This window comes from Chrysochloris asiatica, unplaced genomic scaffold (genome assembly GCF_000296735.1).
Source record: "Chrysochloris asiatica unplaced genomic scaffold, ChrAsi1.0 scaffold00111, whole genome shotgun sequence".
NCBI lineage: Eukaryota > Metazoa > Chordata > Mammalia > Afrosoricida > Chrysochloridae > Chrysochloris > Chrysochloris asiatica.
In genome coordinates, this window is record NW_006408629.1 from 7,282,554 (window position 1) to 7,297,743 (window position 15,190).

The 15,190-nt window shown below is 39.0% G+C and overlaps 1 protein-coding gene across 1 annotated transcript in view; it reads right to left on the reverse strand.

Annotated features, from left to right (window-relative positions):
- The window catches only part of SPATA9 (spermatogenesis associated 9), a 48,012-nt gene that overhangs the window by 19,244 nt on the left and 13,578 nt on the right, over positions 1-15,190 (reverse strand). The window contains exon 4 of the mRNA XM_006867883.1: positions 14,963-15,183. Within this exon, the coding sequence (XP_006867945.1) occupies positions 14,963-15,183 (221 nt within the window). The remainder of the gene's footprint in view (positions 1-14,962; positions 15,184-15,190) is intronic.

Genomic DNA, 15,190 nt, shown 5'->3' on the forward strand with positions numbered 1-15,190 from the left:
GGACTGATTGTGAGGGTTGGAAATGTAAAGGTAGATGTTTTATAGCAAGGAAGGGAGGGAATAACTTTTCAGTCTAGGAGCGGAGGTCCCTAGGACCATTAACGGAGAAGAGCGGAGTGCAGAACCCTACCCAGAAAAGCAGTGATGCCTGGGATGGAGGCAGAGACGATGACGTGGAGCGATGGAGCAGCTGGGGACTTTAGATCCAGAGAGGGAGAGCAACTATTTGCTGAAGATTGGAGGGGGGGGGTGTAGTGTAGGGGGCAGGCTTGCAGGGTATACCCTTTGGTTGGTTGATGATGCATGGAGGGGATTGTAACCATAGCAATGAAATTATATAAGAAAGAATGAATGTAAAACTAATGTTCTCCCATGTAAACTATCACGTAACTCACAATAAAACATTAAAAACAAAACAAAACAAAACACTATGGTACGGCAAACAGACAGACTGATACACATAATACTGCATGATACCACTTAATGAAACTTACAAAAATAGGACAAATTATGCTGTTGGAAATCAGGATAATGCTGATCACACCGTAGCTAGAGTGGGATTAGTGACGAGAAGGCTACCCAGGATTTCTTGGATGTGGCTTACTGAGGTATGTTCAATCTATCAAGATTCATTAAAGTGTACACTTAATGATTTGTGTACTTTTCTGTATATTATACTTCAGTTGTTTTTTAAGAAAGAAAAAATTTCATGTCCAGAATTTTTATGATCAAAACAAACATAGTTAACATTGCATAGGAAAAGTTGGGGTAGAAATGCACCAAAATTTTGTAGATATTATGGTTTGGTAATACAACTTAGTATGTTGTGGTTGTTGTTGTTAAGTACCGTGGAGTTGGTTCTGACTCATAGTGACCCTGCACAGGGTTTCCGAGGCTGCAAATTTTTACGGGAGCAGAACGCCTCATCTTTCTCCTTAGTATAGTTAATGTTTATAAAGCACTTATTACATGCAGAGGATATCTGGTGTCATGGCAGTGGAAAACCACACGCTACTCTATGGGTGAAAGATGTGGCCGTCTGCTTCTAAAAAGATGACAGCTGGGAAACCTTATAGGGCCATTCTCCTCTATCTGTAGGGTGGCTAGGAATCAATGGCAATATGCTTGGTTGTAGGGTTTTTCTAAATTGCATGCCAGATTCTATGTTAGCGGCATTGCCTCATTATACCCTTTAACAAAACTATCAGTAAGAAACACAGGTTCAGAAACTCCAATTCTTTCTTACTTTCTGTGATTTTCAAGTGAAGTCAAAAGAATGTATGCTATTCTTATCATTATTAAACTGTGTGTGCTTTGCATCCTGATGTTGTACACTGTTTGTGCTTACTGCTGCCATTATTGAATGAAGAACAGAATATTCCATCTTTCTTTTTAAGTGATTTATGCTGCTAAATCCAGGACTGTTAACCACAAGGTTGGTGGTTCAAACACACCAGCTGCTCCTTGGAAACCCTATACAGGGTCAGTATGAGTCAGAACTGACTTGACAGTACTTAAAAACAATAGCAACAACAAAAGCCAGGATATTATCTAGCCTAGTAGTTAAAAAAAAAAAAAAAAGACTTTATTTTCTTCTTCCCTACTCTTTAGGACCGTCTTGGTGTGGCATTGTAGAATAAGTTGTTGTTAAGTGCCATTGAGTTGGTTCCAACCCATAGCAACCCTTTATAGTGTTTCCAGGGAGTGACTGGTGAGCTTGAACCACTGACCTTGTGGTTCAAACTGGCTTTGAAGTCCAGTGCATTAATCCACAGCACCACACCAGGACTGTTAATCCAAAGGCCAGTTCAAATCCACCAAATTCTCCATAATCACCCTATGTAGGTAGGGTCGCTGTGAGTCAGAACCGACTCAACACTCTACACAATATCAACTCCTAACTATAGAGATAGGTGCGGCAGTTTTAGCCCACCCAGCTTACCACTATAGGTCACTCTGGAAAATTTCTGAGTGCCTGGCTTCTAGGAAGAGTTTCCTGAAAATGCAGAAACAGCTGCTACTTTTCCTCTCTTATTAGAAAAGTGTAAAATGAGAATGCGTTTGAATGCCACTATTAGGTTACAAGAAGACAATTGTGTACCAGCAGAGGGCAGAGATTAAGAAGAAAAGCAGCTACACCCCAGCACTATCCTTCCTAGCAGTGTAAAGAGACTCAACAGTTTGTGAACATATGAACATCTGAAAGCACAGTGGAAGTGACAACACATGTAGGGAGCCCATATTCAATAACTTCAAATACTGAAGTTGTCAAGGGTTTAATTCTACTGGGATCCATAGTCAACGCCCATGGAAGCCTCATTCAAGAATTCAAATGACTTAAATCTGCTGCAAAAATACTCTTGGAAGTGTTAAAGAGCAAAGATAAATTATAAAATACCAAAGTATATGCGATTTGACCCAAGCCATGGTATTTTCAATTGTCCATATGCATGTGAAAGCTGGACAATGAATAAGGAAGACTAAAAATTGATGTCTTTGATTTATGGTGTTCATGAGGAGTTTTAAATATTCCATGGACTTCCAGAACAACAAACAAATCTGCTTTTGAAGAAGTATAGCCAGATTGTTCTTGGGAACAAGAATGGTGAGACTTCGTGTCTTGTACTTTGGGCATGTTATTAGGAGGGACGAGTAAGTACCTGGAGAAGGACATCGTGATTAGTAAAATAGAAGATCCATGAAAAAGAGGAAGATGCTTAATGAGCTAGATTGACACAGTGACTGCAACAATGGACTCACACATTACAATTGTGACAATGGTGCAGAATATTATTGATGTTATGTGCCATTGACTTGATCTCAACTCTTAGAGACCCTGTATAGTTTCTGAGGAGTGGGGGGTGAGTTTGAACCGCCGACCTTGGGGTTCAAACCAACCTTGAAGGCCAGTGCTTACCCTACAGTGCCATATATGACTCCATGGTGCATCATAGGGCAGTGTTGGTTCTGTTCAACTATGAGCCAAATTGACTCAATGACACCCAACAACAACAACAAAGGGCATATACAATTAGACAATAACAATGGTGCCTGCATGCGAAATTGTGTTTTTATGTCTCTCTCAGATTCTGTCATCTAAAAGTGATTAAAATGAATCTATTTCTAAATTAATTACGCATCCAAAAGGTTGGTGGTTCAAGCCCATCAGCCGCTCCTCAGAAACCCCATACAGAGTCGCCATGAGTCGTAACCAACTCAACAGCACGTAATAACAGCAACTCCTAAATGTAGAGATAGGTGTGGCAGTTTCACCCCATCCTCCCCACCCCCACAAGTCACCCTGGAAAAAAGAATTAGTGTTGTAAATGATTAAGTGCTGGATTACTAACTGAAAGTTTGGTGGCTCAGACCTACCCAGAGACACCTGGGGAGTAGGGTCTGGCAGTTTGTTGCCAAAAGATCACGGTTGACAACACTATGGAGTAATTCTATTCTACGCAATGGCGTTTCCGTGAGTGGGAATCAACTCAATGACCATATACAACAGCAACCACATGTTTCTGAATAATGAATTTTTATATTGCCTAAGGGTCACTTTTTTATTATTTCAGTATTTTAAATAAGACTTGTTGTTTCTGTAACAAATTATCCCTGTAGAAAATACATTTCCTCCAAAATTTATGTGGCTATGGCAAGTAGCCATTTTCCAAGTTTATGACTCACTTGCAATACATGTTTCTCATATTATAAACCACCCTGCTACATTTTTGGCTAGCTATGAGTAGGAATAGAGTATGGTAAAAAGTAAAATATACAAACAGGAAAAATTTGGTAAATGGGAGACTTTGTTAGATTGTCCGGGCCCATTTCGAAAATTTTGTCATAAACTTGTTATATTCACTTCTTTCTATTTGCTTATTTAAAAGTATCTTGGGATCAATGTTATGCCCAAATATTTACTTTTTGAAGTTCGTAATATTAGCATGTAAAATAGATGGATATTTGAACAAGAAAAACATTTCAGCTTTAAACTAAATCATGGTAATGCCACTTTTGCCACATAATTTTAACTGCCTCGTCTCATAAATAAAGTATATGTGCTCATGTTCTTCTCATTGATAATGAGGTAAATTATAAAATAGAAAAGTAGAAGCAACTTAGAATAAAGATCCACTTATAAATGAACTGAAGATTGGGTAATTACTAGGTCCAACTTAGTCTATGTTGTCCAAAACCACCTTGATAAGGTGTTTTCCAAACAGGTGTTGCAGGAAACATTGACTGCTGTTAATAGATGTTGTTGTTAGATTCCATCAAGTCAGCTTCAACTCTTGGTGACCTTGTGCCCAACAGAACAAAACACTACTTTGTCCTGAAGCACCCTCACAATTGTTTGAGCCCACTTCTGTAGTCACTGTGTCAATCCATCTTGTTGTGGGTTTTCCATTTCTTTGCATTTCCTCCATTTTACCAAGCTTGTTGTCTTTACCAGGGAATTGTCCCTCCTGATACCATATCCAAAGTACATAAGACAAAGTCCTACCATCTTCTCTTCTAAGGACCATTCTGACTTAACGTCTTCTAAGACAGATTTGTTTGTTCTTCTGCCAGTGCATGGCATTTTCAGTATTCTTCACCAACACCACAGATGAAATGCATCAATTATTCTTGGGTCTTCCTTATCCATTGCCCAACTTTTAACATGTATATGAGACAACTGAAAATACCATGGGGTGAATCAGGCACACCTTTGTCCTCAAAGGGACATCCTTGCTCTTTAACACTTTACAGAGTTATTTTGCAGTAGATTTGTTCAAAGCAATACATTGTGTGTTTTCTTGACTGCTGTTTCCATGAGCATTGATTGCTGATGTAAGTAAAATGAAACCTTTGACCACTTCAATCTTTTTTCCATTTATCATGATGGTCCAGTTGTGAGGCTTTTTGTTTTCTTTTACACTGAGTTGTAATCCACACTAAAGGCTGTATTTGTAGATGTTGTTAAGCGCCATTAAGTCAGTTCTGACTCATAGTGACAAAAAGGTTTCCTCTAAGTTTGGGAAATTTGCATAACTAGATCTCTGCTATATTTGTACTTCAAAACTTTCAAGTGCACAAGAGTCCTGGTGTGGCATTGTGGATTAATGCGTTTGACTACAAAGTCAGTGTGAACCACAGGGTTGGTGGTTCAAGCGCACCAGTCACTCCTTGGAAACCCTATCCAGGGTCACTATGAGTTGGAACCGATGCCACTGCACTTAACAACACAACAAATTTCTGCTAGTTATATAAACATGTAGTTATCAGAGAAGTCAGACTATATAAAGAATTCAATATCAGGATTGGAGGAAGACTAATTTAATGACCTATAATAAGCAGATGGCACAACCTTGTTTGTTGAAAGTAAAGAGCCCTTAAAGCACTTATGGATGAAGATCAAGGGCTATACCTTTGTGTATGGATTACAACTCAACCTGAAACAAAATCCTCACAACTAGACCAATAAGCAAGCAACGTCATGATAAACAGAAAAGATTGAAGTTTTCAAGGATTTCATTTTCTTTGAATCCATAATCCACACCCATCCATAAAAGCAACAGTTAGGAAATCAAGCAAGGTATTGCATTGAGTAAATGTGTTGCAAAATTACTCTTGAAAGTGTTGAAGTGCAAGTATGCTTCTCTGTGGACTAAATGAGCATGACCCAAGCCACGGTATTTGCAATTGCCTCATATGGATGCAACAACTGGACAACAAATAAGAAAATCAGAAGAACTGATGCCTTTGAATTATGATGCTGATGAAGAATTTTTAATATACCCTGGACTGCCAGAAGAATGAAGCAATGTCTTAGAAGAAGTACAGCTTGAATGCTACTTACAAGTGAGATGATGAGACTGTGTCTCCTGTACTTTGGACATGTTATCAGGAGGGACCATCCCTGGAGAAAGGCATCATGCCTGGTAAAGTAAAGGGTCAGTGAAAAAAAAAGGAAGCCCCTAAGTTAGCTGGATTAACACAGTGCCTGCAACAATAGACTCAAACATAGCAATGATTGTGAGGATGGCTCAGAAACATAGTGTTTTTTTCTATTGCTCAACAGCATTTAACAGCAATATATTTTTACTTAGCAAATCATAATGCTCATGGGTGGAGAACCTACTACCCAGCCTACAGTAAAGCTCTTGAACTTTGTTTATCGCAGTATTATTGAGCAGACTTTTAAGCAAATATTCATGTTGTTGTTGTTAGATGCCATCAAGTCGGTACGGACTCATAGCAACCTTATGCACAACAGAACGAAACACTGCCCTGTCCTGGGCCAACCTCACAATTGTTGCCATGCTTGAGCCCATTGATGCTCCCATTTTGCCAATCCATCTCATTGGGGTCTTCCTCTTTTCTCTGGCCCTCCACCTTACCAAACAGGATAACCTTCTCCAGCAACTGGTTCCTCCTGAAAATGTGTCTGAAGTATGAGAGACAAGGTTTGGCCATCCTGGCCTCCAAGGAGCACTCTGGCTGCACTTCTTCCAATACAGATCTGTTTTTCTTTTGGCAGCCCATGGCACTTACAATATTCTCCTCCAACACCATAACTTAAAAGCATCAATTTGTCTATGGCCTCCTTATTCACGGTCCAGCTTTCACATGCATATGAGATTATTGAAAATAAATGCACCAGTCTCTTGACCAAACAGTATATCTTCAAGAGTTCAGGGGATCTATTTACTAGGAAATGTCCTCTTAACCCAGGTCTGAATTTTATCAGCCAAGTTAGCCTCATGTCATGTTCATCAATGACCTACAAAAGTTACCAATTTTTTAGGTTTAGAATTTAATCCCCAAACTGAAGTCTATCTTAGAAAATTGTAGACAAGAAATAAATTTAATGATATTTCTGTCCCGCTTCATGAAAAAGAAAAAGTTCACTGGGATCCACTCCATGGAGCAGGCATTTCAGAGGCTGAGGGTTTTCTTCACTTTTGCCTATATGTTGTCCTCCACATTTCCATAGTGCTGATACAAAGTGGAAACAGTAGTCTCCAGTGCCATTGTAGGGAAGAATCTATCACAGGAAGAGCTCCTGATCCAGTGGCCTTGCATTGGCCTGCCAAAATCAACAACTATGTCTGAGAGCTGACTTTTCTTGGCTGAAGTAAAGCCTTCAAACCAATTATTTAGGTCACTGCAGTGTAAAGAAGCTGCAAGCCTCACTCACCAGACAGCTCCCAAAGCTGAGAAGATGCACCATTCTGCAGTACCAGAACTGGGGGATATTTAAAACTAGCAGGATATTCTGTACTCAGAATTTTCTATTCCTGGGGCCCCTTATAGAACCAGCAGATACATCACGGCAGCCTTAGCCCAGTTTCTCTGCCTTGCAGAACCTGAAGGAGATTGCATCCTGACTCAGCATCTAAAAGCCAGGTGCAAAGGAAACCTCTTCTAATAAAATGGCCAGCAAGAGAAATCTGACTCTGTCCTCAAGTCACCATAATTCCTTTATGTCACTTGTGCCAGTTGGAAACTTACATGGCTCATATTTGGCATATTTTTCAATATCCTAAGATACATGAAAGGAGCTCTGGTAGCATAGTGGTTACAAGTCATCAGGCTGCTAACCTCAAGGTCAGCAGTTTGAAAACACCAGCTGTTCCAAGGGAGAAAGATGAGGCTTTCTGCTGTGATAAAGATTTACACCCTGGGAAACCCTATTCACTATGAGTCAGAACCAACTCCACGGCACACCACTACCACACCACCACTACCACCACCCTACCTGAGATATATGGAACTTACTCTAAAGCTGAGCAACTGATCAGAAAGGCCTGGGAAGGTTGCATGGTTGTATGTGAAGGGGGTGGGAGGAGCTCCTATGCCAGCTTCCATTTTCTGATGATCTTGGGAAGACCATTACTGTCTGCTTCATTTCAGATAGGACTGAAATACTATTCTGGTGTGGTCAGAGTCTTAATGAAAATGCTCCTCTGTTTCCTGTTCTTGAGGGAAGTAATATGACTGATTGGTATTCCCAGCCATGTATATCTGCAAGAGCTTTGGCAAAACTATTTAAGGTGCTTCAGGTACAAATACATCTTTCCATCAGTCGTCACCTTCAGATTAGTGGCAAAAGCTGGGAAGAGGGCCACTGAAACACACCTACATACAGTTTAACCAGGTCACTTATCTACCTACAGGTAAATTTTCAAAACTATGTTCTCCATGCATCTACAAAGTATACTCTCTTGCATAATTCTGATTTTTACTATCTTTACTTCCTTATATTACAAAGCTCTACCTTGGATTAGGCAGCCTGACAGTTTTTGTAGAAATTCATCTAGAAATTACTCTGGGTAAACTGAACTCTGTTTATCACGGCAAAGTAATCAAACAGGTCCCCCTAAAATATTTTTTGAATGATTAAAAAAGTAGAATTGTACTTCATTTTCTTCAAGAAACAAATTTAACCATCTTATAATACTTAAAGGAGTCCTGGTGTGGTGCTGTGGACAAACACTGGACTGCTAACTGCAAGGTCAGTGGTTCAAACTCACCAGCCGCTCCTTGGAAGCCTCATGCAGGGTTGCTATGAGTAGGAACTGACTTGACGGCACCTAACAACAAATTAATTTTAAACTTGTAAAAGGTATTAAGAAATAAAATCAAAGGACATCTGGTTCAAGCCACATGGCAGACTGAGGTAATTTGGAAACCTTCAAAACTAGAAATTCCATATAAAATTAAACTGTCAAAATTTAATACATGCCAACTTACACACACACACACACACACACACACAGAGAGAGAGAGAGAGAGTGATCCTTTTATGTAAGAAACAAAGAAGGAACTAAACCAAAATAGTAAGTGTGTGAGCTGATACACCAAGAACTCTAGGTATGGCTGTTGTTAAGTGCTGTTGAGTCTATTCTGACTCATAGTTACCCTGTATAGGGTTTCTGAGGAGCAGCTGGTAAGCTTGAACCACTGACCTTGTGGCTCAAACTGACCTTGCAGTCCAGCACCACACCAGTACTCCTAGGTATGGTATTGGACTAAAAAAAAATAATGTTTAGGGACTAATTTGTAACACAGAGACAAGAGAGATCAGGTTTATATGCACATAAGATAGGGATTTTAAAAATAGATTTGTGATCTCAGTAGGAGGGGAAGTAGAACACCTGTACCAACCACCTAGCCCAGTTGGAAGGTAAAAAAGCTGGTTTCCACCTGGGGCTAGAATTTTCTCACAGTTGTTCAAAACCTCAAGTTTGCTCCACATAAAAGGGCCTGGATTTACTCTATCAGTGTGATACAAGAACACCTAAACTGAAAAATTAACATGAAGATTGATCCCTGGCTGCTAAAATCCCACTGAAAGTTTCACCACCAAGGCCAGAAGGGATTTCTATTTGTTTTGGTTTTTTAAGTTCCTGTTGAAGAAGAACTTCAAAAATTTTCAAAACACAAGGCAATGATCTATTATGAAGGAGGCACAAAATAGATCACAAAAGTTGGAAAGACTAACATTCCCCCAAATACCTCAAGAAACAATCTTTAAAAATAACACAATATAAGTACGCTTAAAATGATCAAAGTGGGTTTTTGTGTTTTTAAAAAAGAAATCAATCTGTAAAAGATATTTTGAAAAAACAAAAATAAAAAAGCAAGAAAATTTGGAGAAATACCAATTAAAGCTTCTAGAAGGTCTTTGGGTGAGGCAAAGGATTTGCACTTGGTTGGTAAGAATATATGGTGTTGGCGAATAATATTGAAAGTACCACAGACTGCCAGAAGATCAAGTAAATCAGTCTTGGAAGATGTGCAGCCAACTGCTCCTTACAAGCCAGTATGGTGAGACTTCACTTCTCATACTTTGGACATGTTATCAGTAGGGACCAGTCCCTGGAGAACGATTTCATACTTGGTAAAATGGAGGATGAGTGAAAAAAAGGAAGACTCCTAATGACATGTATTGACACAGTGGCAGCATCGATTGGCTCAAATACAACAATTGTGAGGATAGATAGTGTGGGCAATGTTTCATTCTTTTGTGCATAGGGTCCTGTGAGTCAGATCTGACTTGACGGTACTTAACAACAACTGGTGAATTGGAAGATGGATCGAAAGAAGCATCCAGGGTGGATCAAAGTGAGATAAAGAGAAGGAAAATATGTGAAAGGCAAATAAGCAAGAGAATAAAGTGAGAAGACGCAAATCATGTTTAATAAGCATTCTAGAAGAAGCAATTGAATGAGAAAGCAGCACTATTTGAAGAATAAGGATGAAGAATGTTCCAGAACTGAAAAAGTGCCCTCAGAAAATACAGGAGTCTCAAGAATGTGTACGCTTTCTGAAGCCCAGTTTGAGGAATGCTAATAAAATTGAAAATGTGCATCCCTGTCACTCGGCAATCCCTCTTCTAGAGATATAGTTCCCATATTTACAAGAATTTTCACTGAAACATGGTTGTAATATACAAGAATTTTTCACTAGGTTGCTATTGTAATAGCAAAAATAACGACAATAATAGAAAACAATTGTCCAAAGGTTCATAAAAGATAAGCTGTGGATGATTTGTTTCTTATAATGGAATACCACAGAGGAGTTAAAGTGATAAACCAAAACAACACGTATCAGTCATGTTAAGTGAAAAAAGGAGGTTTCAGAAGGATATGAACAGTGTACTGCCATTTATGTAAAATTTAAACATATATAAGAATAAAACGAGAAGATTCAAATTATGTTTGATTGACATTCTTCTTGTTGTTAGGTGCCCTCGAGTTGGTTCCGACTATAGAGATCCTGTATACGGTTTATAAGGAGTGGCTGATGAGTTTGAACTGCCAAACTTGTGGTCTAGTGCTTATCCTACAGCGCGACAACAGGACTTGAAGAAGAGATTGAGAAATGGGAACTATTTGAAGAAATAAAGAGGAAGAATTTTCCAGAATTGAAAAAAATATTCTCAGAATCAGGAAATACAGAAGTCCCAAGACAGTGTTCCCATTCTGAAGCAGTTTGGTGTGTTCTTGTTAAGTTCCGTCGAGTTCGATCCAGAGCCATGCTGTGCTCAACAAAATGAAACATTGCGCAGTCTTGCGCTATCCTCACTAATGTTGCTACGCTTGAGCACATTGCCACTGCTACTGTGCCAACCCATCTTGTTGAGGGTCTGTTTTTTTCCGCTGATCCTCACGGTTTGTCAGTAGCTAACAAAGTTGAAAATGTGCATTTCCTATCACTCAGCAATCCCTTTTCTAGATATATACCTGGAGAATGTCTCCCACAAATGGACAAGGGGTAATTTACAAGACTATCCACTAAATATTATTACTTAAGTGCCATGGACTGCCAAAAGAACCAATAGATCTGTTTTGGAAGAAGTGCAGCCAGAGTGCTCCTTGGAGGCCAGGATGGCTAAGCTTCGTCTCTCCTACTTTGGACATATTGTCCAGAGGAAACAGTCGCTGGAGAAGGATGTCATGCTGGGTAAGGTGGAGGGTCAGAGAAAAAGAGGAAGACCCCTAACGAGATGGATCGGCCAGGTGGCATCATTGATGGACTCAAGTGTGGCAGCGGTAGTGAGGTTGGCCCAGGATGGGACATTGTTTAGTTCTGCTGTACATGGGGTCGCTATGAGTCGGTTCCGACTCGATGGCACCTGACAAAAACAACAATAAATGTCACACATTAAAGGATACATACAAATATAGTGAAAGTATTAAAGATTACATGGAACTACAGTCCTGGTGTGGTGCTGCAGGATAATGCACTGGACTGCAATGTTGGTTTGAGTCACAAGGTCAGCGATTCAAACCCATCAGGTGCTCCTGGAAACTGTATGAGTTGGAATCCATTGACAGTACTTAGTAACAACATTAACATCAGGACAATGATTATCCCTAATAAGGAGTAAGGGGGAAAGGATTGGGCCTGGTTAATTGTATTTATTTTCATTAAGGGGAAATCTAAAGCCAATATAGCAAAATAATACTACCAGATTAAATTTGGGTAGGATTTCTGATAAACTACATTTTTATAATGAGGGGGCTTCAGAACACTAGTGGCAAAATTCCATAATCTTTTAACTCCATTTTCCATGAACTTTGTGAAGCCCCCTCATATATTTGAAATATTTCATTGCTAAAAAAATTTTTTTTTTTTTTTTTAAAGTAAAGCAGGATCCTAAAACAATTATAATAAATGGAAAGGAAAGAGGCTTCATAGCTACTGATTTTTAGTTGATGCCGAAAGAGACACAGAGACCTTGCAAAATACTTAACTCCCTAAACCTGTTTGTTTTCTCTCAGGTTCCTGAAGCTAGCTGTCCCAACTGAACTCTAGTTTATCTGAAATCCAATGACAGTAAAAGTGAAAAGGCAAACACATTGTATTTTTAGTTCTCATGATTATAACTATTACTGCTTATAGCAGCAGCTACTCACCAGGCACTAGAATCCTGGTGTGGCATGTAGGATCAGCATTGGACTACTAACTGTAGGGTTGGTGGTTCAAACCCACCAACCGCTCCTCAGAAATCCTATACAGGGTTGCTATGGGTTAGAACCAATATAAAGATAGATATTTTTCTGCCACTAAGTTTTTATGAATGTTGGGAAACAATTTTCCGTATATTTCTCTCATTCCTGCCCAGACCAGCACTTCAGAGCAAAGGACATTCTTTGCGTAGCTAACAGCCTTGTTTGTTCATTTGGAGCGATCTCGAGATCTCCCTGGAGATGTCACAAGACACTAAAGATAAGGCACCCTCCTTCCTGAGTTAATTGCTACACTCAAGGGTTAAGAAACGTAAAGACACTTTTCCCCTGTCCTCTGGAGGGGATCCACTTACATTTCAGGGTAAAGAATAATCTGTGGTTTTCTTTCTGGAGGGTAGAGTGAGCAGATGTGCCAGCATCTCTGTAAGATGCTCAAAGTCTCCTAATTTCAGGGTTCCTCCTCAGTGATGAAACTTATTAGATGCACAGGTAACATCAGGCCTTCACTGTGTTGCCCTAACATCACTGAGGGACAGAGAATTGACACAAGCGAATACTTTGGATGTTGTTTTTGCTGCAAATAATAAATCATCTATGTCTCTGATCCAAGAGGCTTATGTCTTTTGTCAACGTGTGCATGTATATATGCACACATGTGTGTCTGTAAGTGTGGCAGGAAAAATGTAGGGTAAAATTTCTGATCTTTCATAGTTGTGACTTAACAATGAGGAGCACAATAATAAAAGCAAGACTTTAATAACACAATGGGCAGGGTCTTCAAACACGATTTTGTAAAGAATGCAGAAATATTCTTCAAAGAATATTTCTTGTATCAATTGGCTATTTTGGGGGTTTGACAATTTTAAGACTGCAAAAATCATAGATTCAGAAAGATATTTCAGTGGGAATTTAAAATAATACTGTTTGTCAGTGGTTCTTTTTAGGATAAGCACTGGACTGCTAACTGAAAGGTCAACGGTACAAACCCACCAGCCATTCCTCAGAAACCCCATACTGGGTTACTATGAGTCAGATTGATATAGGAGCCCCAGTGATACTTTAGGATAAGCAGTAGACTGCTAAGAACAAGGTCAGCAGTTAAACCCACCAGCTGCTCCATGGAGGAAAGATGAGGCTTTTTGCTTCCATTAACATTTACAGCCTCAGAAACTCACTCTGAGTTGGTACCTCCTGGACCACAGAAAACAATGATCCAGGAATAAGACTTATGGTGATTAAGGAAATTCATTAAACCATTTAACAAATGTCATCAGGTAACTGATATCACAAGAGGGTCTCTTCTAAGTGCTGCTTTATGACAGTTCATAGTAAAAATATCCTTTTTGTCCCCCTGAAAAATGTTCTGAAAATGTCAAAATCTTTGAATAGGGAGAGATTTCTGTGTAATGAATATTTGCTGATTTTGGTCATCCAGCATTCATTTTGTTAAAACATCCTAGATTTTTATTTGGGGATTGTCCCTTTCCCCACTCTCAGGTCATGTGTCCTTGTTGAAGTTACATCCCAGCTCTCAAGATGAAACTGGCAACTCCGTCCAGCTTAGACGTGAGCAATGAATGCTGAGAGAGTGGACCTCAGCACTTGGCAGGAATACTGGGTCAACGAATCTCTTTTCCTTTCTCCTGCATTTGACCCTGAAAAGCTAGGAACAGCTACAAATCATCTTGTGGTCATGAGGGGAAAACCTTTCTGAGAATGGAGTCAACATAGAGAAAGTAGAGGTGGGAGGTGACAAAAAAGGAATTCAGGATCTGGAAGGCAGAATTTGAGTACCTGTAACCAGCAATACCTGAAACCTTGATCAACTTTGGAATGTTCAACAATACAAACTAATATATCTAATATATCTCCTCTTGAATTAACCAAGTTTGTGCCAGGTTTTCACTTTGAGATTGTTGTTAAAATTTTAAGATGTTTCAAATAATGCCCAAATTGAAGAACCCAGAGTTCTGTGCCATACAGTTTAAAGAAAAGGAAATTTGTCCTTAGAAATACCATACCATACTGATCATTTAATGTTATTTAATTAAATAACATACATTATTTAATGTAGAACATGTCATTTGAAAGAAATGCCAGTATGTTATGAATCTATCAAAAAAGCATTTATAGTTAAATATAATCAATATATCAACTACAAATTACCTTGGAATCATAAAGTCATTGGAAAAAGGGTTTGTCACAAGTGCAAATCTAAAAGCTTATGTTTAAGGTTAAACAATCTAAAATTGACAATTTAATATTAATGTAATAATAAAGTAGAAAAAATCCACATAATTTCTCCTTTCTGACTTAGTAAACTCAGAGAATATACCATATTGGAAAAAAAGACTCAACCATTCATTTCTTATTCAAGTATATCTGATTTACAAGTAGGACAGCCAATCACAATGAGCTCCATTTTCATTTTCCAAATTTTACAAATTCAAAGCAGTTCCTAAACCAGAGTTCAGTTGCACAATGCAGTATTCACTTACCTGCAAGTTATAGAGGGGTTGCTTTGGGGTATTGACTTCCCTCAGCAAACGACCAGATATGTCCCTTAGCTCTAAAAGCCGATAAGCAAGCTGAGGCTGCAGAAGTCTGGCCACTGATTTAGAGGATCTGGATATGCTGTGTAATCCTTGAATGAATGTTCCTCGATTGATCCTGGCTAAAACATTAGCCATTTTGACCTTGGAAAATTTTTTGATGGGTTCTGTTTT